Consider the following 27,011-nt stretch of genomic DNA (forward strand, 5'->3'; position numbering starts at 1 on the left):
TTCTGGTCTTTTCTCTGCACAGAATTAATTAATTAACAAGACACTAATCTATGCTTGTGGACTGTAAATAAGGCATTTTTAAGGAAGAAAGGAAATGTTTTATTTGATGCACTCAACATATTTTACTAGTATTTACGGTTATATGGTGTCGGACATATGGTTAAGGACCACACAGATATTGAGAGGAAACCCACTGGCACCACGTAATGGGCTACCAGCAAGGGATCTTTTATATGCACCATAAGTTATTTTTAAATTCTGTTTAACAATTATAGCATAAAACAAAAATTCCTTTTCGAATGTAACTTGCTGTAATTTGCAAATATATACAAGTATTTATTCTTAATACTACTAGTGCCCATAAGTATTTTTATCATTATAAAGTTTGTGATCCCAATTAAATATTCTGAACTGCTGCTACCATCAAGTAGTTGTCTTTTCAATTATATGTAATGATGGTGGGGAGATGGTAATGTAGCTTAGAGTAAAAGCTTTCACTTGAGGCAGGACTGATCCTACATGCATCCCCTACCCTTTTAACCAGGGTGTCAGGACTGGTACAAGGCTGTAAATGTGCTGTGATGACTGTTGTATGTGGTGTTATGTAGTGTGATGTCTGGGCAAGGGTATATCTAAACATTCCTTGCTGCTATTCTATAGGACTATAGCCAATGTCACAGCCACAGGTTTCTTCATCATCTAGACCAAAGGTTGTGGTAGTTAAAAAATTTGAATACAGGTAGGTACTGTTTTGAAACATTACTTTTCTTTACTGTTTAGAGTAGACATATTGTTGCCATGCCACTGGTTATTAATTAATTTGCATCTCATTTTTATAGTGAAACATGTAAACTGGATCACATCGGAGACCTAATATTTACCCAATTTAGACAGGGTCCAGTTTCTAGAGGGTCGTGTTTTAGAATTTAGAAAATTCAGGACCATGAAACATGGCTGGTTTTGACAGGATTCCAGTTTGTTCAGGGTCTGGTTTAGACAGGTTTCACTGTATTAGACTTGCTAAAATAGGCCAGCAACCAGCGAATGTAACATCTGTGCTGGTTACATCTCACAGATTGCATTGCTGATTAATTATTGGTACATTTGTTCATAAATGGAAACCAAAATAAGCATACCGCATATTTTATCTGTTTATTTGAGACTGCAGAAAATAATATTCTGTGGTCTACAATAACGTTACACTATATATGCTTTTGTACATACAGTATATTGGTTATTTTAAAATAGTTTAACAGTTCAGATTATCTGCCAGAGGGTAAGAAGGGTAAAATTACGATCCCTAAAATTTGGGAAATTAATGGAAAATGTCTTTTTAATTTTCTGGAAGATCATAGTAAAAAATCTACTGTTTAAATTTTTTGACAGAACAAGAAATGCAGTGTCCAATTTCAAAAGATTTCAAAACCAATAACCACCTATAGTTCATCCCACAGGGAATTCCTTTTTTTATAAATGGAATTTACTATAAGTATTTATTTCTGAGCCGACTGTTTTCTAAATTGCACACAAAAATAGTATAATTTTGTTATTTCCAACACATTTTTATTTTTACGTTAAACCAAACTGAAATTATTTGGGACAGACTATAGTAATGGTTCTTATGATCTGTCTTGTTTTTATTACATATCCCAAAATTATTTTCTGGCACAAAGCCTGCAGCCTAAGATAAAAATTCCTTCTGTTTTTTATTCCACTTGCTATAATTTGTAGATATTTCATCTAATACTACTGGTTTCCACATACAGTGTAACTGTTATTACGCGAGGATCAGTAAACATTTGAAGTTCATGGCCCTCAAACACTAAGATCTGCTGTTTGCATCAAGTGTTTATCTTTGATCTTTAGTTGTGGTGGTGGTGGTGGTGTGGTTTTGTCTGTAGAATATAGCTCAGTGAAAATGTTCACCTGAGGTAGGATCGATCCCCCATTGGAGGACCATGTACCCCACACCCACAACACCCTCACCCTTCTTATAATCAGTATTCCAGAACTGGTATATACCAAGGCTGTGGTTTGTGTTGTGATGTCTGGGAAAGTGCATATTTAAAAATCACTTGCAGGTTTAGTTTTCCATTAAGACCAAATGTTGTAGCAGTTTAAATAATATGCAGTTGTTTTTATGATGCACTATACTTTCTTTTCTTTGGTCTTTAGATTGTTACCATGCCATTGGAATTAATTTGCATCTTATTTGTATATATCAGGCTTGTTAAAATATGCTGACTGTAGGTGAATTTCATCAGCTATTGTAACATGGCTGCTGGCAACATTTTACAAATAATATTGCTGATTAATCACATTGTTTAGTAAAGTACACAACATAGTAGCCTTCTCTGAATTCAATTTACTTCTTTGAAGCATTAACCCCATGCAATTAAGAAAATATCCACAGCAAAAAAAGTGCTGCAGAGAATAAAAAAAACTTTACAGCAATCTCCATGGCATTGCCAATTGCCATGGGCAATTGCAGGGGTTGTGCATTAAATGAATACTCATTATACTGTCATGATCTACACATTTAATTAACAATTTTAATCAGAATACTGTTTATTATTCTGTTTTATTTCATGATGAATAGCATTAGTCTACATGTTCATCCAGTTAACAGCTGCCAATGTTTCAAAATCCGCTAAAGAAATATTTTATGTGAAAGCAAGACCAAGAACATACTGGAAGAACATATTGGAAGAGGAAGAAGCATCATGCTACCATGATACTCTTAACAGATGCTATCCCAAGATCTAAAGGTTACCCGTTTACAGTTACATGCAACCACAACATTCTGCAAGGACTCTTACTACATGTTCACTTCATGTAGGCATTCTCAGGTTATGAACCAAAATAGCACTCCATCATCATGATGTAGACAAGCAATTATTAACAACTAGATTGCGAGACAAGTGTAATGATCGAGTTAAAAGAGAAACAGTGATTAGAATCTGATTATTTTAGTGCCATTTCAATGTTTTATTAGGTTACAGCATGACTTGGTTAACAATGTTCAGTTTTATATTACATGCAATATCATTACTATGATGATGGAATTTTCAGGCTGTCATACCTCAATATTCTTAGTAACTAAGTTTTAAATCTTCAGCATTTTGTTAAAAACCATTTATTGCTTTGCAGGTGATTTTCAAATCATGTTGTAATGCATGAATTTGTAAATCATGTACCATTCTAAATATAAATTTCTATATATAATTAGTTATTCAAATGTGCAATTTTGTATTTATTTTTTAAATAATTTTTATTATTTTTATTTGACACATTATAGTAAATACAAAAACCTGTCTTATTCTAAGCTGGTATGCTATGGTAGTCAAAACATGTCAGTGCAAATTTAGCAGGTAACTAATATTCTAAACCAGCCATGTACATGTAAACTGTTAAAAAACCCACTTAAAAGACATTATAACATTATCGAGAAGTTGTGGTATCTGTACTGCAGAAGGCACAAATCGATATCACCTGGATGCTAGAAACAGACTTTACTCTAGGAGTGACCTTTCCATTACATTCCAGCAGACAGGCTGATGAGAGTGAATTCTAAAAGTGGATTCTATGCACAGATCAATATTTGGCAGCATGGAAGGCAAACTGCTGACTGAGCTTCTCCTATAATATACCAGTAGATGAATTATAAAGCAATCTGGATTTTTATCTAAATTTGTAACGAAAGCAATCTATATTTACTCAATTAGGTTAAAACATTTTACTTACAAGTCACAATTAATTATTTACAAAACCAGCTATGTGTTCAAAATAGCTGGTAACAAGCACATATAGATGCATGATTTCCTAATATACATGATTGTAAATGCCACTAAACCTCTCAAAGTTGAATTTCACACAATTTATGTGGTACTGTTAAGACATGGAAAACTGTATTTTTCCAATATAATGTAGCTATGTCCAGATATTGTTTGAAATGTCAAGGAGATGGCACACAAAACATCAGACCTGAATATGATTAGGAGTGATATTGATCTCCAGACCACATTTAGTTACTAATGTACTAACACGAGAGGTCAATGCTCTACACTGGCATTGTCATGAAGCAAGCTAGTACAGCTGCTCGTGGAGTTGAGAGATCGAACAATTCTCTTCACATCTAACAGTTAACTGTATATGTAATTTTATTTAATGCACCCAATGGCATAAGTAAGTGGCGTATGTAAATTTTAAATGCTAATGACATCATATGATACAACTCACCCCAAAACACCAAGATTTAATGATATTGCAGTGGGAATAAAGATTAAAATGAAGCATGTAATAACCTATATTTTGATTTACACCTACATCTACAGGTGCGTTTACAGCAAACTATCTGTACCAACGTTAGGGGTCAGTTTTCTTAGCTGATATTGTCACAAAACAAGTAATTTATGTCCATCTTTCTTTAAAAAAAAGATCAACCCATTCTTGTTGTACCTAACAGCATTTTATTTCAATTAATATGAACCAAATTGCTTTTGAGTTTGTACTTTTTAAAAATTCTTTAGTATACCTAACTGTAAATTGGACCACATCAAAAATAACAATTATAGACAAGATTTACAAGGTTCATTTCTTATTAATAATGGATTATAAATTACAATTATATTCACTTAATATTATGACACCAAATACTGCTACTATCAGCTGTTCTGTCCATCACATTTTCATTCATTTATGGCAGCTGGAGTTGATATCAATTGTTGATATATTCTTGACAATTTTATAAGACAAATTAATGCTCGACTATCACCAGGGTTACATACCTCTTCAGTCAACACTAGCCACAAATTGTTTTTGCAAATGTTTTACACTGCTTATGTTAGCTAATGTTAACTGAAGACAAACATACATTATTGTTCAAACCAGCAATTATATTTATTTAATGATTTACAGCTGGATAGGCATAATGCCATTATGTACCACAATACCAATAACAAGTGTGTCACACTGACTATGTATCTAGTATAATAAAAGGCTTAATACAGCAAATCAACTTTATTTTCAGGTAACAATTTTGTCATTTAGTAGGTCACATGTTTATTGCATTATTTTTATACATTAATATTATCTACTCCAGGGTTTCTGCCAGAGGGTAAAACGGGTATGGCGCCATACTCAAATTGTTTTGAAATTTTACTTTTTTAAGTTAACCTTTTGACAAAATGAATTACTCTTATCATTTCTATATAATTTTCTTAACCCTAACCCTAAACTTAACCCATTTTCATTCTGGGGGAGACCCCAATACCTCCTGTTGACTGTAGTTGCATTAATTCCATAGTCATACCACATATCACACGATACAACTCGCCCCAAAACGCCAAGATTTAATGATATTGCACTGGGAATAAAGATTAAAATGAAGCATGTAATAACCTATATTTTGATTTACACCTACATCTACAGTAAACTATCTGTACCAATGTTAATTGACAAAATTAATGACTTATCATTTCTATATAATTTTCTTAACCCTAACCCTAAACTAAATCTATTTTCTTTCTGGGGGACCCCCCCTCCCCCCCCCCCCCATACCCCGTTGACTGTGGTTGCATTCAATTTCACAGAGCCATACCAGACATCACACGATACAACTCGCCCCAAAATGCCAAGATTTAATGATATTGCAGTGGGAATAAAGATTAAAATGAAGCATGTAATAACCTATATTTTGATTTACACCTACATCTACAGGTGCGTTTACAGTAAACTATCTGTACCAACATTAGGGGTCAGTTTTCTTAGCTGGTATTGTCACGAAACAAATAAAAAATTATGCCCATCTTTCTTTTTAAAAAAAAATCAACCCATTCGTATTGTACCTAACAGCATTTTATTTAATTAATATGAACCAAATATTTCTTTCTGGCAGAAACACTTGTAAGGACAGCTGTACCGTGTGTGTGTGTGTGTGTGTGTGGGGGGGGGGGGGGGGCAGTTTAACCTAAAGGAAAAAAAGGAAGAAAAAGTGCCCTTAATAGTTCAGAAGTGTCAGTTTGATCTACCTGGAGAAGACCCTCTATTACTGTAACCTGATTCTTTTCATACTGCTCTTCCTATTATTCTAGGCTATAGATACTACCATGCATGTTTTATCATCACATTCGACTCTTTTGAAATCCATTTTTCATCAGCATCTTTTGTCAATGTTTTGTTGAGTGTTTTTTTGTTTTGTTTTTTGGGAAACAAAATTGGGGGGGGGGGGGGGGGGGAGAGAGAAAGTGTGTTAAAATTTAAACCAGTCTGGCTAGTTTGGTGTGTTCAGTGAAATTGTAAACTTGCTACCCAAGGTACCTATCAAAGGCAGCATGTTAAGCAGCACATATTTTTTATTTCATCTCCCTAATCGAGTCATATAACGTTATTCACTAGATGCAAACATGCTGCAAGGTTAGAGTGATCTAGATGATTTAGGTCCAAAACACACTGAAGCTGGGTCTGGGTCTGGGTCTAGGTCTAGGTCTGGGTCACGAATATGGTGCCAGTCAAAAACAAAACACTTAATCAAATGTGATAAAAATACATATCTGTGCTGATGCAAACTACAGATCTGTCAACAGACAACATGGAACATGTTCCACAGTGCTCTTCGAAGCAAGTTCAAGTTTACTCTTCCCTGGCCAGTAAAGTATAATATTTTAGTCGCCAGCCACTTATAATATTATTTAGTAGCCAGCTAATATATAAACCACGTGCTTTTAGTGTCATTTTACGGCACATTACTAATGTAATTACTAATGTAAGAGGTAATTCCTAGTTGTTAAATAGTCATTACAACTGTTTGTGTCCGGTTCCACTAAAACAGTGAACGATTATTAACCATCATTAGCAAATTCTGTACACAATAATTTTATTAAACGAAATTAAGCGAATTAATATTTTAATGGCACTGCAAAAATATGCAGTTAAATTGCAGTACTCGTTAAATAAAAGCATTGTGATAATATCTACCAGGCTTCAACGTGTTACTAGTAGTTACCAATCGATTACCTTTAAATAATATTTATTTTCATCACATACTGCCTTGTAAATCCATAAATACTGTTTTGTAAATAGTTGTCTTTAAAGCCGTCTAAAATCGAGTCATGAAAATAGAAATATGTTTTCATTATCCACTGGTGAACATGATTTCCGACGTAATGAAAACGACGTTCACGACTGGAGAAGTCGTTATTGTGGAGGGACTCGTTATCACGATAAGCACGAGACGATTGGAGCGCAGAATAACACATATATAAGTCGAACATTTACAATAATTAACATTTGAGTTTTAAACAGAGAAGTAAAGACACACAGTGACTCAACAATCTCATTTTAATACTCTAAATGGATCAGGACTGACTTGGTCCAAAACTGAACTGGGGCCAAATTATTTCCAAACGCTTGAAATTGAAGTTAAAGGAGATAACGACCGGCCTCGGTGGCGTCGTGGCAGGCCATCGGTCTACAGGCTGGTAGGTACTGGGTTCGGATCCCAGTCGAGGCATGGGATTTTTAATCGAGATACCGACTCCAAACCCTGAGTGAGTGCTCCGCAAGGCTCAATGGGTAGGTGTAAACCACTTGCACCGACCAGTGATCCATAACTGGTTCAACAAAGGCCATGGTTTGTGCTATCCTGCCTGTGGGAAGCGCAAATAAAAGATCCCTTGCTGCCTGTCGTAAAAAGAGTAGCCTATGTGGCGACAGCGGGTTTCCTCTAAAAACAGTGTCAGAATGACCATATGTTTGACGTCCAATAGCCGATGATAAGATAAAAAATCAATGTGCTCTAGCGGCGTCGTTAAATAAAACAAACTTTACTTTAAAGGAGATAACATCATAACGAAGTATTACCTCCCTTAACGTGTTTTACTCTTTAATACTGGAAAATAGTTATTCATAGCCTGATATAACTTGTCTCAAACGTTTATTTTTCAAATAAATTACCGATAGAAAACAAGTTTTATAGAAGATAAATTGCTACCAATGCACTGTGTTTTACGATGTCCAGTTTTGTTTACAGATTAAAGTAAAATTATTGGACAGTCGCTAACTGGCAAATGTGATTTTATTTTTTAGATGCCAGGGATTTTTTTTAGTCTCCATGGCGAGTATTTTACTCGCTTTGTAGAGCCCTGCTCCATATTTTCATACCACCATGGCAGTTTCACAATGTTCAAATCCTTACTTTTTAATGTTTCTTAATTAACAGGAAATGTATACATTAATTAATGTGGAATTGTCTCTGCCAGACTTAGAAGACCCAGTCCCACCATCAGTGTGTTTTGGGCCTTACACAATTTGACTTGTGACTTGAATAATAATAAAACAGTTATCCAGCATACATAAGCTTATCTCTTCTTTTTCTTTTTTTGTTATTTTACTACATTATCTTTGCCTGTAGTGTAAGTAAGGATTATAATAATTTAAACTATTGATCAATAACTGGAAACAAAACCATTGACATTATCCAAGTTTTTATTTTTATTATTAGGTGGGTTTTTTTTACTGTATTATGTTGATATTTCCAGTCTTTAATTATGAACTGTGTCCAGCAGTTATACTCAAAAATGTTTCTTCTACAAGTTTGCTTTTATTATTAGATGGACCCACTGGGCTATTTCTCGTTCCAGCCAGTGCTCCACAACTGGTGTAACAGTAGTCGTGGTATGTACTATCCTGTCTGTGGGATGGTGCATATAAAAGATCCCATCCTGCTAATCGAAAAGAGTAGCTCGTGAAGTGGTGACAGCGGGTTTCCTCTCTCAATATATCTGTGTGGTCCTTAACCATAATATGTCTTGAGTGTGTCATTAAATAAAACATTTCCTTCCTTATTATTAGATGGAATTCGTTAACAAATGTGTTCTGTGAAAGACATAGTCTCACACACCAGACAAGTCTGTTCGGCTAGAAACATAAGCATCTCAAATACAATGATAGACATTGCCTACCAGTATTTCTGCCAGAAAGACATTTTTGGGTATGGTGTTATGAAAATGAATGCAACCACAGTCAACAGAGGGTATGGGTGGCCTCTCCCAGAAAGAAAATGGGTTAAGGTTAGGGTTAGGGTTAAGAAAATCAAAGAGTAATGATAAAAGTAATTAATTTTGTCAAAAGGTTAACTTTAAAAAAAAAATAAAAAAAATTGTGTATGGCCCCATACCCATTTTACCCTCTGGCAGAAACCCTGCAGCTACAAGCTGTTGCCACAATAAAACTGAAATCTGGTCACCGACATTAATTATTTTTCAAATGTTCAATCTTTTGTTCATAATATGTATATTTTATAAAACTGACACTTCCTCAAATCAGCTGAATGAGCTTATAGACTGTCTGGTGTCTGACATCTTTGCAAACTAAGGTACCATTCCTTATAGCAAACAGAATTTTTTCACATCTTAGCATACTTAACCGCATGAAAAGATCCGTACTACTAGCCTTTCTATAGGATATAAATTTAAAACAATGATTATGTCCCTTTAATGATATCATCACTGACCAATTACATTGTGCTTAAAAGTGGACAATTAAAGATGAAAGGAAGCTGGTCAAAACGTACCCAAACCAAAACGTACCCAACCAAAATGTACCTAATTTTTGTTAAACCATACCTAGTAAATAAATTTGCAATTAGGAATACATCTCAGATAATACACAAACATAAAACATTTTGACACAATGAACCGATTCATGTCATTCTGACACCTATGTAAATATACCCTTGCAGGATTTCTGCCAGAGGGTAAAACAGGTATGGCGCCATACTCAAAATATTTGGCAGATTTTGTTTTTGAAGTTAACAAAATTAATGACTCATCATTATGGTATGATTTTCTTAACCCTAACACTAAACCTAACCCATTTTCTTTCTGGGGGAGGCCCCCCCATACCCCTTTTTGACTGTGGTTGGATTCAATTCCATAGCGCCATACCCAAAAATGTCTTTCTAGCAGAAACACTGCCTTGAGTGGTGCACAGTGTTTTATATGTCAGTATTGAGCAGGGCCATGCAAAGCATGCAGATAGCTTGTGCAGTCCCCATTAACACCTAGCCCACCCAACTTCAGGTCAAAACATGAGACTACCACTGTACTTACATATACTATGTACATTGTGCTACATTTATCCAATAGCCTATGTTATGAAGGAAGGAAGGAAATGTTTTATTTAACAAAGCACTCAACACATTTTATTTACGGTTATATGGTCTGACATATGGTTAAGGACCATACAGATATTGAGAGAGGAAACCCACTGTCACCACTTCATGGGCTACTCTTTTTGAATAGTAGCAAGGGATCCTTTATATACACCATCCCACAGACAGGATAACACATACCATGGCCTTTGATATACCAGTTGTGGTGCACTGACTGGAGCGAGAAATAGCCCAATGGGCCCACCAACAGGGATCAATCCCAAACCGACCGCGCATCAAGCGAACGTTTTACCACTGGGCTACGTCCCACCCCCAATATTATGATCCCTTTGGAATGCTTTATGTCTGTTATGCTTAGTAGTTTCATTGCCACTGGAATATTAAATTTGTATCTCTTAAAATTGACTTTGTAGACCATCCATGTTCCAAATGTTCCTATGTAATGACCAATGGATATTAATGGTTGACCCACTTATACAATCAACAAAACTCTGCCGTCAACATTGGCATGGTACTTCACAAGCACATCTGGTAGCGTCCATGAGCCTGAGGTGCACTGCAGTCACCAATGCAACAGGTGGACACACCCGTTATTAACATGTTGACTTTATCACACCATATCCCTTGTGCACTTTATGGTTTGCAATGTCAGACAATAGCTTTTTTCACTTCTACAAGTTGTCCTAAGAAGACCCAGTTACAGTTCTGTTAGATCTAGATTGTTGACATGTAACACTCTCAATGAAACCACAAATAAATGTCTAACCCATGCAGTTTCTTTTTCAGTGCAGTCTTCATGTATGTACAGTACAATAGAGAAAAGACACCTGTACTAAGGACATAATAAATGATTTCCCTAATTTATGATATTTCAATGCAAATGAAGCGAGAGATGCACAGGTATTGAAATAAGATAAGAATTATAATGGTCATTCAGGTTACTGGGAGGTTACCATGTGTCGTAGACCCTTGTTTGAACCCATGAACACAGACACTAAGTTGGGTTAATCTACAAACCTGTAATACATCTGGATAAATTACAGTTGAACGAAACAAGAGTATGCATGTGACGCTGTATTTTACTAGGGTCACTTTAACGAAGTTGAGAACTGAACATTGTTGGAACTAAATAGTAGTATTAGTACCAATCTAATATATATTAAATAAAAGGTTCTACACTGGTCATCTAAATTTTGATCAAATGAGTGTTATTCAAATACAAGAAACACAATCAGGTATCAATACAATGAGAACAGTGATATACATTAATAATGTGTTGGTTTTTCTGTTGAGGACTTTTAAAGTGAAAATAATTAGAATTGTAAACATGATGACATGTAACCTACTTGTCACCAGGTCCATATTTTGTGGTAACCTGTACATGGGTTACAAGACACTGCTTATATCGATGCCTGTATGCAGTAATAGCTTCAAAAATATTTCCAATTAATATTTAGCGTACATATTAGCAAATTGTTTTCAAGGTTTGAATTAAGAGCAGTCGCCTCTTAACTGAAAATGATCAATCTATAGGTGAAGATCTATATGGTACTTTATCTCAAGCATTTAGACATCATTTGCAATAAATAAGGTTACTGATTAAATTGTTCACTTTATTATTAATTTGCTATTTTGCACAATCCATAGCCCTCTTGAGGCCACTTACTGGTACACTGTACTGAATATTGCTGTGTCTAAGGTACACTGTACTGTATATTGCTGTATTATGTATACAAGCTGACTTTTCTATTAATACGTTCCTGGGAAGTGGGGTAGGGTTAAAACATGGCACAATGTAATATAAATAAACAACCCTGAAGGCAATTAAAATCTGTCAACCATTTATGGCTTCAAAAGCTTAATGTAATAACCTATTATATAACAGCATGGACATAATACTACACTAGTGTAATATTTAACTGTTTACTTTTTACTGGTTATACATCTATTAATGTTCATTTGTACAGGTGTAAAAGGAATGTTTTCAAGTAGTTTTTAAGCACACTTAATTCCAACATTTCAAGGACTACATTTATCAACTACATGTATAACATTACATGCTACAGTACATACACAGTATACATTTATATACAAACTGTTGTTACTCATGTTTACAAACAAGTATCCAGTGACTCAACAACAGGTGAACTTATGTGTTCACTCAACTACTAGAATTTTAGAAAAATAGAAAAAAGTATGTTCACATATTTTTGTTCTTTTCCAACTTAAAGGTGGGGTTGGGTTTTTTTTGCCTTTGAAACAAAATTCAAGCACTTTCTAACTTATCTGAGTATAAAAGTACCAGATCTTTCATTAGTTACAGATATCACAATTTATAAAACAAAATGGAAATGGTCATGTTCTTTATTGCAATTATGGCATGAGTGCTATATTATATGATATCATATATCATCATATAATCAAAACACATCTGTCATCTATGTTACAAGTTGATCTACGTACTCAATTTAGAAGACAAAACCAAAAGTACAGAATATTGTAGTCTATTCCACCTTTGGTGATAACTTTCAGAAATATCTGTATTAATGTCTAAATGATTATTAAAAGTTATCTGGGGCCAATTTCACTAAACATTGTAAGTTTACTAATGCGACTAGCAGTTATACCGGGCATACGTTTACACGTTTGGAATCTATTTCACATGGAAAATTACATCATTACGGAAGATGGAGCATTTTAATGTCAAAAGAAAATTAAAAATGTGTACTTAAAGTGCTGTTCCAGATGTATGATGTATTGAGCTATATCAATCAATATATTATTTAATATGATTAGAAAATTAAAAAAAAAAATGTAAAAAAATTATATACCGGTATATTTTCCATTTAAAAATATTCCCCTGAAAAACAGAACCAGCTGAATTCGTTTCGAGAATTTCCGTAACATTTGATCCGTGACGTCACGAAGGGAACCCCTTTCGATAGTCGGCGCCATTGTTCATTGCTTCTTTTGTGTTTATTATGGTTAAACGGAGTGTTGTTGGCGGCTGTAGCAATACAAAAGCCGATAAATTTAGTCTTCACGCATTTCCTAGTAATGTTGCTGTGAGAAAGCTGTGTGTGAATTTGATTAAAACAACGTGGAAATACTGGACAGGAAGAAAATGCCGGAGACCGTTGCGACAGAAGACACTTTAGTTTCGATTCGTTGTCGGCTTAAGCGAGATATGGGAATACCATGTGTTATGGCTTTTAAAAAAAGATGCCGTACCAACATTTTTTCTGCGACACAAAACAAATGACAACAAGCCGACGCCATCCACACCGAAACGACCGTGGGGTGCATATCGTCAATGTCCCAAATTGCGTTATGCTTTCAACTCCGGTCAGTTTATTTTCTCATGCACGGTTCGTGCAATCATCGAGATCCGATTTGTTGTCGTTTGCATCTCGTTCATTTGTGAGATTTTTCTTTACAGTTCGAGAACATTAAAACAATAAAGTACAGACAAGTAAGTATCTATAGCCTACAAAAATGTAGGGTTTTTTGGTAAAAAGAAAAAGAAAAAAAAGAAGCTAATTTTGTATGCATCTTAGAAAACAATCGGATCAGAAATAAATGACTTGTAAATTCCATAGTATGAAAAAAGGCATTCCCTGTTAAACAGACTATAAATACATTAAATTAATTTTACTATACCTACCCACAGAGAAAACCTTTTTTCATACTATGGAAGTTATTTATTTCTGAGCAGACTGTTTTCACAACTGCACACAAAAAATAGTATTGTTTTGTTATTTCCAAAACACTTTCACTCTTCTTTTTTTTTTTTTTACGTCAAACTAAACTGAAATTATTCACACAAAAAAAACATCTTCATAGATGGATGGGACGGACTAAAAGTCGTTTTTGTTTATTTCTTAAAATTAAAATAAGTTATGTATTTCTGAGCAGACTGTTTTCACAACTGCACACACAAAATAGTATTGTTTTGTTATTTCCAAAACACTTTTACTCTTTTTTTTTACGTCAAACTAAACTGAAATTATTCACACAAAAAAACATCTTCATAGAGGGATGGGACGGACTAAAAGTCGTTTTTGTTTATTTCTTAAAATTACCGATATCGGGTCCATTTGACTCGTAGAATTCAAGAGTTATTTATCGTCTTTTCTACTACATCACAAGTATTAGAACATACAGTGTAGCAAAATAATTCGCACGAAAAGCTAAAGAACAAAACAATAATAAAAGTTGTAAATTAGTGGTAAGCTGTCTCCACGACCATTTTCATCGTCATCTGTCAGGCCGGTGGTTCGTCGGAAGATGTTCCAGGTTCAAACTGACAAGGCATTATTTGTTGTGTTGCACAAATATTAGTCCAGTCGTCATTACTACACTATTCATCATCGAAAGAAGAATCGCATGATCATTGAGCTTGGCAATCGCTGTCGATCCCATCTCGTGGTTGGTTTCTGTGAAGCGCGTTCCCTTCGTGACGTCACGGCTATTTACAGGCAAAATGTTTTTACCGAGAATTTTACTCGGTCGTTTCCGGCAGTGTTCTACGGGAGTGATGTTTTAATACTTTTATGGGGCATTTTCGTAATTATTGATTTACATATCGGTGTAAAATATTATTGCAATGAATTAAGAAAGCATTTAATTGTGGAATTTGAAATTTTAGTGTATAGTCTGGCACAGCACTTTAAAACTATATTGGTTGTACTATGATAGCAATAAGAATTGTGTTTTAGTTGTAGATTTACATTTTTGTGCAAAACTAGGCATACAATGTTTCGTGAAATTGGGCCCTGTACTTTGACAAAAACTTCACCAAAATAGATTGACCACATTTTGATTTTTATAAAATAATCTTAAATTTATAAGTACAGTCATACGAATGATGTATTTTAAAATGATCGAGTCGATCCACCATTAGGCAGCAGATATTCAGGGTCAAATTTGAGAGGGTGGCTAATACAACGAGTCAGCTAATTAAGACACAGCACAGCGAGCACTTCTGCAGCTAGTTTGTAAATAAAAACATGAGGAAACAGATATACATCCTCGTATAGCTACTTCATGGGTTGATTAATGACTAGCGGATGTGCGTTGATAGTGTGACATCGTTAGGGCCATTGTAGCCTGTTAATGTGTAAAAGTGACAATGAACTGTGATGGATATTAATGATACACATTAGTATGCACACTAGAACTTCATATTTCTTAACTGCCTACCTTCTCTGAGCATGCCGACTGTTAAACATTTCTGAAACCTACAAGCTTGGCAAGCCTTTCGCCTTCGCTTAGTGATTTCACAGTCCCCATTGGCTGGACATGAGTATTCAATATTGCCTACAAAACATAAAAAAGATGAACATTTAAGCCATCTCTAAAAACAGTTCCAACTTACCCAACACTGTAAGATGTAAATGGCGATTCATTTTATAAATGGATGAGATTAAAAATACATGTACAAATGTATATCGATTGAACCTGCAGTGAAAAGAAAGAAAAATGTTAATAGCATCTCAAAGGCTGACATCAATGCTGGGCTAATATATGGTTCTGACATTCATGTTTCGAAAAATGTGTCCTGTCTATTTCTGTTTCTAAAATCAAGCCTTTCAGCACCATTCAAAAAATTTCAGAGGATACTGTCCAAATTATTAGAGGAATTTGTTTCATATTTAGACGAAGGACCATGATGTGAAACTGAATATTATGTTCTGTAAGGAGGTAGAAATTGACACCATTTTCATTAGTAGCAAGGAATCTTTTATATGCACTATCCCACTGACAGGAAAGCACATACCACTGCCTTTGATATACCAGCTGCACTGGCTAGAGCGAGAAATAGCCCAATAGGCCCACCGACAGGGATCAATACTAGACCGACTGTGTATCAAGCGAAACACTTTACCACTGGGCTACAGTCCAGCCCTTACATGTATTAAGAATACTAATAAAAGTGTAGGACTACAGAACTGGTACATTCTGACTTCAGACAATCTGACGGCTATCACATTATTCAGCCAAATATTTATATTTTTCACAGAATACTGATTGAATGGGGGTGGTTATTCAGATTTTTTGGGTTCATTAACAAACAAAAAACAAATAAAAAACTAAAAAATTCAACTCAAAATCCAAAGCTATGCATTTAACATTAATACACTACATGTATCAATATATCCAAGTGTATTCTAAAAACAGCTCTCGAAATCAAATGTAAGAACTGTTTTGGCCATTTGTGTTAATACATCGAAGGTATTGAGAAGTAATAAATTTTAAGATTGTTCAAGGTCAGCCTCTTTTATTGTGCCGCTAATCGACCCTGGCAGAAGAAAAGCATTGGAATCGGCTGTAACAACCTCAACCATTCATTATCAATGGCTGTCAGAAACAAACAAGAAAGAAACAGTCATCAATATTTGCTGCATTTTCTTCAGCCTCAAGCTTAAATTCTGAGCTAACAGTCAAGTTTCTCACCACAGCCAATAATCCAGACATGATTTGACCTCAGCAGCAAAAGTGCAACAGAAATTTGTGTTGCTGGGTTCCCTGTTTTGGTAGTGTATTTTTTTTAAAGAAGAGTTGTACTTGAACCAGCACAGACAAACATTCCACAAAATGGAAGGAACATCCACGCAAACAAACAACACAAATTTGCCAATATTTACTCTCAAAATAATATCTGTATCATATATCTTCATATATATTTATTGCAATAATAATATGTCTTCTTTCCAAACACGGGTAACATGGAAAACATTTAACGGTAATGGACATAAATGCTGTTAATAGGCCAAACAAACAAAAAACAGACAAAATTACGTATTTCAGTAAATACTATTATGATGTATACAGGAAAACATTTTATATAGCAATACTTTCCATTGTGTAAATAGTAAAACAAAATTATATGGTTAAATTGTATTTAAATTTGTTTTACTGTAGGCATGGATTTTGGTTAAAGTCCAGTAGTACAGTGTACACCTAGGATCGATCCCTGTCAGTGGTCTCATTCGTTATTTCTCATTCAGCCACTGCACCGCCACTGCACCACCACTGGTATATATAAGGCTGTGATATGTACTATTCTGTCTGTGGGATGGTGCAAATAAAAGATCCCTCATTACTAATGGAAAAATGTAGGCGGTTTCCTCTCTAAATTATATGTCACAATTACCAAATGTTTGACATCCAGTAGCTGATGATTAAGAAATCAATGTGCTTTAGTGGCGTCATTAAATAAAACAACTTTTTGGGGGTTAAAGTGAGTAAAAAAAACAACAATGTGTGGACCTTTGCATGCAAGAGCCTAGTGGTCCTAAAATACATCCAGACAGACAAGCTAAATGATAATCTCCACGATGGTTCCACACCTGGCCTGCAAGTTTGTGCAATGGTGACATTCTTCTGATGCTCCATATCAATTTACAGATTATACAATTCTTAACAAAAATGCAACCAGAATTTGGCAAATTTATTCAAACAGATTATGTCCAATGGTTTGAAAGGATCCCATAGTTGACTCACTCTAGGGGTAAGAACAAGATTGCCCCCGCTTACTTACCCAGAGATTGAAGTTGTGAGTGTTTTAACACTCGCATTGCTTTTGCCACAAAGAAATTTTTGGGTATGGCACTATGCAACCACAGTTAACAGGGAATATCGGGGGCCTCCCCCAGAAAGAAAATGGGTTCAGTTGAGGGTTAGGGTTAAAAAAAAAAAAATCATACAGTAATGATAAGAGTAACTAAGTTGGCTATGGCGCCATACACATTTTACCCTCTGGCAGAAACCCTGACTCGCCTTTCATCATTTGTTTTATTTTTTGTTACATGGTGAATTCTTAATGTTTTTAATTGTGTAGAACTGCTCTCCTTACATAAATTCCAATGGAGAGACCTGAGCATATTGTAAAAGCTATTTCAACTTTTAAAAAATAGCCTTGGCAAAATTTAATTAATACAAACTGAATGGGATGCACAGAAAAGCAACAGTTGTCACAAAAGGTTGACAACATCAGTCTTATTTAACTGGGATTAAGGAAGGACCAACAAAAAAGGTAAGTTTTTTGTTTAATGACACCAACAGGGTACATTCATTTATTAATCATTAGCTATTGGATGTTAAACATTTGACAATTTTGACATATCATCTTAAAGAGGAAACCCGCTACATGTGTCCATTAATAGCATAGTATATTTTATATGCACCATCCCAGACAGGATAGTACATACCACAGATTTTGTTATATCAGTTGTAGTGAACTGGTTGGAATGAGAAATAGGCCAATGGCCCACAGACGTGGGTCGATCCTAGACTGACCGCATATCAAGCAAGCACTTTACCACTGGGCTACGTCCCGCCCATGAAGGACCAACAATACCAAGAATAAAATATCTCCTGATTACGTGTCCATCATATGATACAATGTAGATGTTGTGGGAGTTTTGTGAGGGTTTTAGAGGGGATGGGGGGGGGGGGTTAATCTGTTGAAGTTTTAAACCTCTCTTTTATTAATAGTCTCCTTCAGGTATTTCTGAGTACAAAAGAAAAATCAAGGGAAATGTTTTTCTAGAAAAAGATCTGGCTCATATATATACTCAACAACAAAAGTTTAGCAAATATCTTTTAAGACGTCTAAATTTGCCATGGTTGAATAAACTAAGAAAACCTGGTCCTCCTGTTGTGTTAAGGCAAAGGTTGATGAGTTTATGTTGTTAGTAAATGGTAAACTTTTCAGATGTGAATACTAATCAATAAAAATAGGTTAATTTCTAAATGTTATGTCATTTCTTTTAACATTAGCTAAACTTTTGTTGTTGAGTATATATATATATATATATATATATATATATATATATATATATATATATATATATATACTCATGTACAATGGATGTCTTCTATAGACTGAAATCCCAAACACAATTTGGAGGCCATTCAGGTTCATTTGATGTATGCATGGATATAACAGCCATTTCAGCATTGAAGTTTATATTGACACAGTCACGCTATATTCATTCTGGTACATTTTAGACAGAAAAGTTCATAGTGAAAGAACCTATCTGAACTGACAGCATGGCTCGAATTTTATGGCGACACTGACAGCAACTTCCGTAGCTACAATATGAATTGCCATAGGTCAGGGCATTACTGAGAGCAGTGTTTCTGCTGTTGGATAAAAAATTATTGCCATTAGTTGAAGGCACAATAATTGACTTTTTAATTTTCTGTTTACTTGTTGCAAAGTTAAGTGGTTTAAAATTTATGTATGAAGGATCAAAATTACAGCAGGTGAGCATTTTGCCTATGCAACTGAGTCCAGAATATCATTTATGTACATCTCAAAGTTTGACAGCTACAATGAAGAGTGGTTTCACTTATGCTCTGTCCCACCCACTTTCCTTGGGGGATGATATGAGAACTCAAAATGATGTTAACAGTTTTGTATTGTGCATACTGGAGACACCGTGTCAGTCACCATCATATATGCCAGCTGCAGGCCAGGATGAAATAGGAAGGGCAGTTTGGTGGGGAGAGGTCCAAAACTGGCAACCCAACTGCCAGTGGCAGGGCATTCTGGTTTATTGCCCAAGACACCACACCAACAACCAGTGGAGGTCCATGTCATTTCCATCCATGGACGTTTACGATCCTGCCAATCCATCATAAGCATTTTGCCCTGAAATTTAATGGGAAGTCGAAAAAACATTCTTTTCCAGATATTTGCAAATTCTACCAACCTCAAACTTACTCTGAGCTCCCCTCATTCTGTCCTATATTTGGTCACTGGCAAAGTCAGAGGTTGTGCTCAGGGTGGATATAGGAGTGTTAATTGTATTATCTAGATTCATTCATGTACAATTTAAAATTGTTTTGTTTAACGACACCACTAGAGTACTGCTTTATTAATCATCGGCTACTGGATGTCAAACATACGGTCATTTTGACACAGCCATAGAGAGGAAACCAGTAGCAAGGGATCTTTTATATGCACCATCCCACAGACAGGACAGTGAAAATCTGTTTGGACAAGCAAAATATACCTCACTGGTTGTTCGGGGGACAAGTGAAAATGTTCAATGCTGTTTCATTTTGAGCAATCAAAACTAATGTCATTGCACTTGAATAAAATTAACAATTTATTTGGACAAGTGAAAGTATAGCGGACAAGTAGATTTCTAGATATATTTGTCCGGTGGACTAGTGAAAATTTCTGCTTATTTCTATCACTGCAGGATAGCACATACCATGGCCTTTGATATACCAGTCGTGGTGCATTGGCTGGAACGAGAAATAGATCAATGGGCCCACTGACGGGGATTGATCCTAGACGACCGCGCATCATGCGCTACGTCCCACCCTTACCATTCATGTACATGTCTATATTTAACATTCATGAAGATATGTGAGCCTACTTCAGCAAGTATCCAACACCTGACATCTCTTAACGTCTTGTAAACATTCTGGAATACAGGTATATGGACTCCACATTTGATAAAGTGTTCTTGCATCTTACATGCTTTTTACTTTCACATACAGCAGGGATATAAATTTATCTATTTTAACAAGAATCCATGTGGATTCTCATCGAGGGAATTTGCAAGAATCATCTGGTTCCAAACTTATTTTCACAGTAAGAATTTTATCAAAAGTGTTGGTATCCATATAAATCCTGCACGGTATGTACCAAGTACTGGCATATGGGTTAGGACATAAATATATCCAAGTACCATTCATAGCTAACATGGTAGGAACATGGGTGTCCAATTCTAGGTATTTAATAATTAATGAATTTTTCTTATATATTTGGAGGCAGTTGGTTAAATTTTCACACTTTTCTATAATTTAATTCAACTTCATTTCTGAGCACACATGCCTCAAGTCAGTATAGTGGGCTTATACTAAACATTAAACTACAGAGGCCAATTGATACATCCTATTTATAAACTAGATCTACACCGTGACATACATGTACTTTGACCTGGTTGTTTGCATCTAGATATTACCATAGCACATTTCCACTGATCTAGGTTAACAACATAATGTCACTATTCATTGGTATTGGTTATAGTGGCTTGCACCAACCAGTCAACATGCCGTGGTTGCTATCCTTACTTGCCACTGCTCTCTGGCAAGATAAATGTTACCTGGTTTGCCATTGTACCTTTACCATATGGTACATTTCATGCTGTATAGATACTAGTAGGATAGTAAAATTATCATTGGTAATCATGATATACAAAGGCATCCATATCCAATAATTGCAAAGGATAGAGCTCAAGGCACTATGGTAAAATCATTTTTCTCTGAGAAATAGTGTCCCTCCAACTTGCATTTGACCCATGCCCATGGACAATCCAATCCATATATCACATTCTTCAATACTACTGATACTCATTAAAATACATGTAAAGGTTTGTCATTTCATATTATGCTCTAGTCATCAGAGGTCTTGTCAAAATATGCCAGCAACATTGTATTTCACTGTGTAATGTGCCTATTGCAAGGCTCCTTATACAATAAAATGTTCATTATTTTAACAAATATGAAGCTGTTATGAAGGTTGCCCTGCAGTACTGATGGAACATGTACACAATATCAAGATATAAAAAAATATATATCCATATTTATCAAAACATGTTTTGTTATCTTTACCTTGAATAGTTCTTTTAAAGAAGGCTTTACATGCTTCACAAGATGACACCCCATAATGGTATCCAGATGCAATATCACCACAAACGAGACACGTGCGCTTAGATCCATCTGCATTTTCATGGTCAGAAGACGGGGTTCCCGAGAAGTCCAACTTTCCCATACAGTAGTCCAATTTTCCATTGTCCAAAGTAAAGTCCATTTTTCCATTTTCATCACTAACGGGTGAAATATTTCCACTGTCTCCACTATCACCATATGACCTGTCGGAGCCATAATCATCATGTGTATTGTAATCCACAAACACGTCATGATCAAATGCCTCCTCCAAAGAGTGTTGAGAGCACCGGCCCAAACCGACAGGACTGTTGGGTTCACATTTTACCGAATCTAAATCCATACTCGTCCACAAGGCCAAATGAGTGTAATCTGTTAAAGTCCCTACACCCTGCAAAACAAAAACAAAACATTTAAAACAAAAAACAGAGTTTGTGTTTTGGGGTTTTTTTTAAAACATATTTTGATTATAATCTGTGTGTAAAAACTGCTCTTTTAGACCATGGACAACAAAAATTAAAGTTCCAGTTTATAATGATGATCAATCCGTTTTCTCATTACACCAATGGAGGATAATTCAATGACCACTATCTTGTTTCATTGCCCCATTTTCACATTTTGCTGCCCTGTTGTTGCATTTTACCACCTTGCTGTCTAATTTGGGAACCTCCATATTTCTCTCACAGCCAATGTTTTATAACAATATTAAAAGGAATTCAAACTTAAGAGTAGTAATAACTGACAGATACCACAATGTCATGACCTACTAATCAGTAACACAGACTATGTATAGCTTATTTCGAGGATACCTTGGGTTCACTACCAAACATCATTTTATGTTGTTGGATGTCAAAAAAATTACTCCATTTTTAATCAATATTAACAAAAACAATATCAACACAATAAAACTATTGGGGTTTTTTTTATTAAATCTATTCATTTATTTATAAAATCATTACAGTCCAACAAAACTTGTAAATGCATGCGACTACCAGTGTCCACCATTATTTAGTATTCACCAATCAAAAGGTCAATTTCAGACAGGGCTATTGGTGGTAACATCAAAGGTACATATATTATAACATTTGGTTAAATGGAGTTCAGTTTTAAAATGTATTTGGTTGATTGCAGATTGCAAGGGTGCAGTAAATTGAGGTAATTAAACAGAAATACAAATAGTACTTTAAAAGGAACTTGCCTGTAAGCAGGGTTGGTGTTTTATAAGGGGGGGGGGGGGGGGGGGGGGCAATAAATCAAGAATACAGTGTTGTATTTAAATAAGACTCCCAGAATGATTTTTAATGTTATATTTTTGGCAAGTATCTGTGAAGTGAGTTTTGCTAGCAAATGCCATGAGAATCATGTGACTTCAATAACCATATAGCTGCTGTACAACTGACTATATGAAAAATAACAAATGAAGGGTTTTTCCAAATTATAATCTTAAAATCATAGAAAAAAAGTATTAAATATGACATGTTTATGAGTGGGTTAAGTTTAATCTGGACTTATTTGCTTGCTTCATTTTTACACACACAAAAGTCAAGGATGTCAGACATGTTCCCATGTACTGTTTTGTACAATCGACACATCCACCAAAACAGAGAATTAAATGAATGGTAATTCAGTCACTTATACCTTCCATCAAATTACTAAATTAATGCTGAACTGGTTGTAATTAATGGTTTTTGAGACAATCCTCCAAAATTTTCTGGCGAGAGAAGCAATCTTAGATTTTCGTTCCATTTTAGAAAACATCATATGTTACGTATCTGGTGGTCATCAAGGCAGGGGCCACATTGAATGCAATAAATGTTATAATACAGAGGGGACAATTTTCTGCAGTCACAAAAAAGTAGACGGGATCCAGTGTTCGAGATTAAAAATTTTGGGCAGTATCCCAGTTGGATACTAACATTTTAAAATCTGGTATCCCACCTGAGAATTTAGTATCCCACTTAAATGAAATTCATAAATAACATAATAACAAACTTGGACGACACTGTTACTTAACTTCACCAGTAAATGATGACTTTCATTGTTTCAATGAATAATAAAAATACAGAATTAAAAAACAAAAAACAACATTATATGGTATCCCGGTGGGATACTAACTCTGGTATTCAAAATTAAATTCCGATATCCCTGGGATATCGGGATACCATTAATCTCAAACACTGGGATCACTTAATTCAGCAACTAAAATAGAATTCCTGATTTTCACAGATCATGTTTATTTTTTGGTAATATTATATACATATAATTATAAAAATAGTTGTAAATGCACATTTATTATATTTTGGCATACAACTAATTAACAAAAGATATTTTCATATATATGCCAATTTACTGGTATTGCATCCTATAGAAACTGCAAAGAACTTGGGTTGTTCTTGTTCCTAGTGCCTGCTTCCTGTAGATATGTAATATAATGTGAACATGTACCAGTTGTGAAGGTATAGCAAAACAAATTAACTTCAAATTATAAGTTATGCATTGGATTTTAGTATTGGTTACACAAGTTTATTTCCAGTGTTGTCCATTTTGTCTTTTCCTCTTTGGCCATTCGTAATCATAACTGAATCAAAGACACATTAATATCTAACAAAGTAGCAACATAATACTGATGTAAAACTTCAGGTATAAATTTGTATGTGAGAATTTTACATTATTTGTAGCAAATTATCATTTGCAATTAATTGGAAACTTAAAAAACCCAAAAAACACAGCTTTAGATGGAATTTGCCAAAACATGCCAAAATCTAAAACAGAAAATCGTCCTCTTAATCCATTACTACCAAAAGTGATCAGCAAGTACAAAAAGTGAAAAGGGTTAGGGTTAAGGTTAGGGTTGGGGTTGGGGTTGGGGTTGGGGTTGGGGTTGGGGTTGGGGTTGGGGTTGGGGTTAAGGTTAGGGTTAGGGTTAGGGGAGGGGGGGACCGGGCGGATATTTTTCCCATAATTCCAACATTCGGTTGATGGTCTTTATTAATTTATATAATATTCAAATCTGGTTTCTGATCTGATACAGTTTTAGGGAGTGATCCAGATTTAACCCATTGCCTACATATAAAGAACAAGGATTAATAGTTTTGGTGTTGCATTAAAATCTGGAGTATTTTCTGGTTTTCATTTCTGTGTTACAGTGGCTAAAATGCACTTTGCAAAATTACGTTCTTAGTAAGTAGATTGACACGGTCACACATTAATGAAAGCTATAAGAGTTACCTCCCACTAACAAGACCACTCTTCAACACAAAGAGCACACACGATACTGTGTAGGAGTGTTCCGTCATTATTATCGATTTCATATTGGCCTAATCTCAAATGTGCAGTTATTTGGCAGCAGTTTTATTTGGCTTCGCAAACTATGTTAGAAAATTTATATTATTATAGTCTAATGTCAGTTTAATACAATAATAACAATTTAAAAGAAAGCAAAAACAAACAAAAAACCGTCTGCTAGGCCAAGTCAGTGCCGAAGTCCGGCCGATTTTCTGCACTTGTGCAGAACCATGGCACTACAGATGTAGAAGGAATTAAAAACAAAAAACACGCTGCCATAAAGACCATAAACACCTTATTTAAATATTTAGCAGTTCCTAGTATTATTTTTTTTAATTTATAAATTATACTTATTGTATTACTTCCACACAATAACAGGAAAAGGTAAAACTCACCTGCATTGCTAAAACTCGTGGCAAAGACTGCGCCGGTCATACGCAAGTCCGCCTGTATACGATTGGATAATACGTGCCCACCCCCAAATATTAACCAATGAAAGAAGGCCTCTTTAAACTTGCCTTGACATTGCTAGCAGCCGAACTTTTCCGTTTTGTATGAATGAAACTGAAATTACACATGCCTACGTTTGCAAGTGATCAAAATACAGACATCGATATCTATATAAATACAAACACAAGTACATACATTTAGTAATATACCTTAAACTCGGTGAGAATCGTATCCCGTACAAACCACTTCCACAGATGGAATGCTGGTCGCTTGCGTCAGCAAACCCTAGTCACATGGCGTCGTACTATATCCTGAATCGCAAATCTGGGTCAAACAATATAGCCCAATAGACGCGCATATCCGTACGATAAATAATATGTAAATGCACATTCCACAATATAGTCTATGCAGTATGATATAAAGGACAGACACGCCGAAGAAATCTTTGCTCTAAAATTTGAAAACATTGATAAAATCCGTCCCGAATACGTCATAGCTGCTTTTATGGGCAACGTATCACCTTCTGGCAGGCAGTCAGTCTATTTCTGAAGCAACCTGCGTAAAGATTTTGCGAATAACGTATTTGGCACAGTGACTTGAGGGATTCAATAGTCGACTGGATCCCAATCAATGGAATCGGTGCTAGTGCATTGGTGAACCAAATGTTAGGGCAATACCCAGTTAACTGCATGTGCTTGGATCCATTTCATCATCTATTGGTATTGCGCAAGTCAGAGATAAAAACAATATCATATACCGAGCATAACAAGAAATGTAACCCTATTCAACAGCTCGTACTTGTAGCATGAATGAAACTGCGTAGAAGTTGTCACGGTAGGCAAACTTTTAAAACAGAAAAAAATTGACCTCATCTAGTTAAAGTAGGCTACTCCCTCCTTAGAAACTAGCTACGCAGTCGCGTGGCAGGGAAGGGTTGTTTTTATTTATTTTTAAATTTGGGGGGGGGGGGTCGAAACTCCTCCATGCTCAAGCAACTTTTCTCCTTTTTTTTCCAACACAGGCCTATTTTCCGGGAGAGAATGACCTGACCCCTCCCCCATAGACTTCATTCGCCACAGAGTTGATCCCCCCCCCCCCCCCCCTTTACTCTAATTCCTTCACAAGCACCTGCAGTGTTTCTGTCGAAGTCTTTCAGCCTTAGCTTGCTAACTGTGCTTATTTGTTGAAAGTTTCAAACGACATAATATCCACCGTACGATATGTAGGCCTACTCTATTGTTAACCGTACGTTACCTTGGTATGCGATATGTCTCGGTATAAGATATTCCGGCGAATATATTTCTTCAATTTTAAACTTAATAAACATTCTGTTTAAAGTAGGCCCTATCCTATAGCAGGTGTGTGTGCACGGGGTCGAAATCCCTCCCTGCTCGAGCAAATTTTCTTTTTTTCT

The 27,011-nt window shown here is 35.4% G+C and overlaps 1 protein-coding gene across 3 annotated transcripts in view; it reads right to left on the minus strand.

Annotated features, from left to right (window-relative positions):
* Positions 1-26,231, minus strand: part of LOC121370372 (steroid hormone receptor ERR2-like) — a 40,752-nt gene extending 14,521 nt beyond the window's left edge. For 2 of the 3 annotated variants that reach the window (XM_041495542.1, XM_041495541.1), the window contains exons 1-3: positions 25,543-25,567; positions 21,809-22,253; positions 15,374-15,490 (exon numbers count right to left, since the gene is read on the minus strand). In XM_041495542.1, coding sequence (XP_041351476.1) covers positions 15,374-15,490; positions 21,809-22,253; positions 25,543-25,548 — 568 coding nt within the window. In that variant the 5' untranslated portion in view covers positions 25,549-25,567. Of the gene's footprint in view, positions 1-15,373; positions 15,491-21,808; positions 22,254-25,542; positions 25,568-25,806 lie in introns of those variants that run through there. The other variant, XM_041495543.1, reaches the window with a different exon arrangement.
* Between the last annotated feature and the right edge of the window lie 780 nt (positions 26,232-27,011).

Source organism: Gigantopelta aegis, chromosome 4, assembly GCF_016097555.1.
Source record: "Gigantopelta aegis isolate Gae_Host chromosome 4, Gae_host_genome, whole genome shotgun sequence".
Lineage (NCBI taxonomy): Eukaryota > Metazoa > Mollusca > Gastropoda > Neomphalida > Peltospiridae > Gigantopelta > Gigantopelta aegis.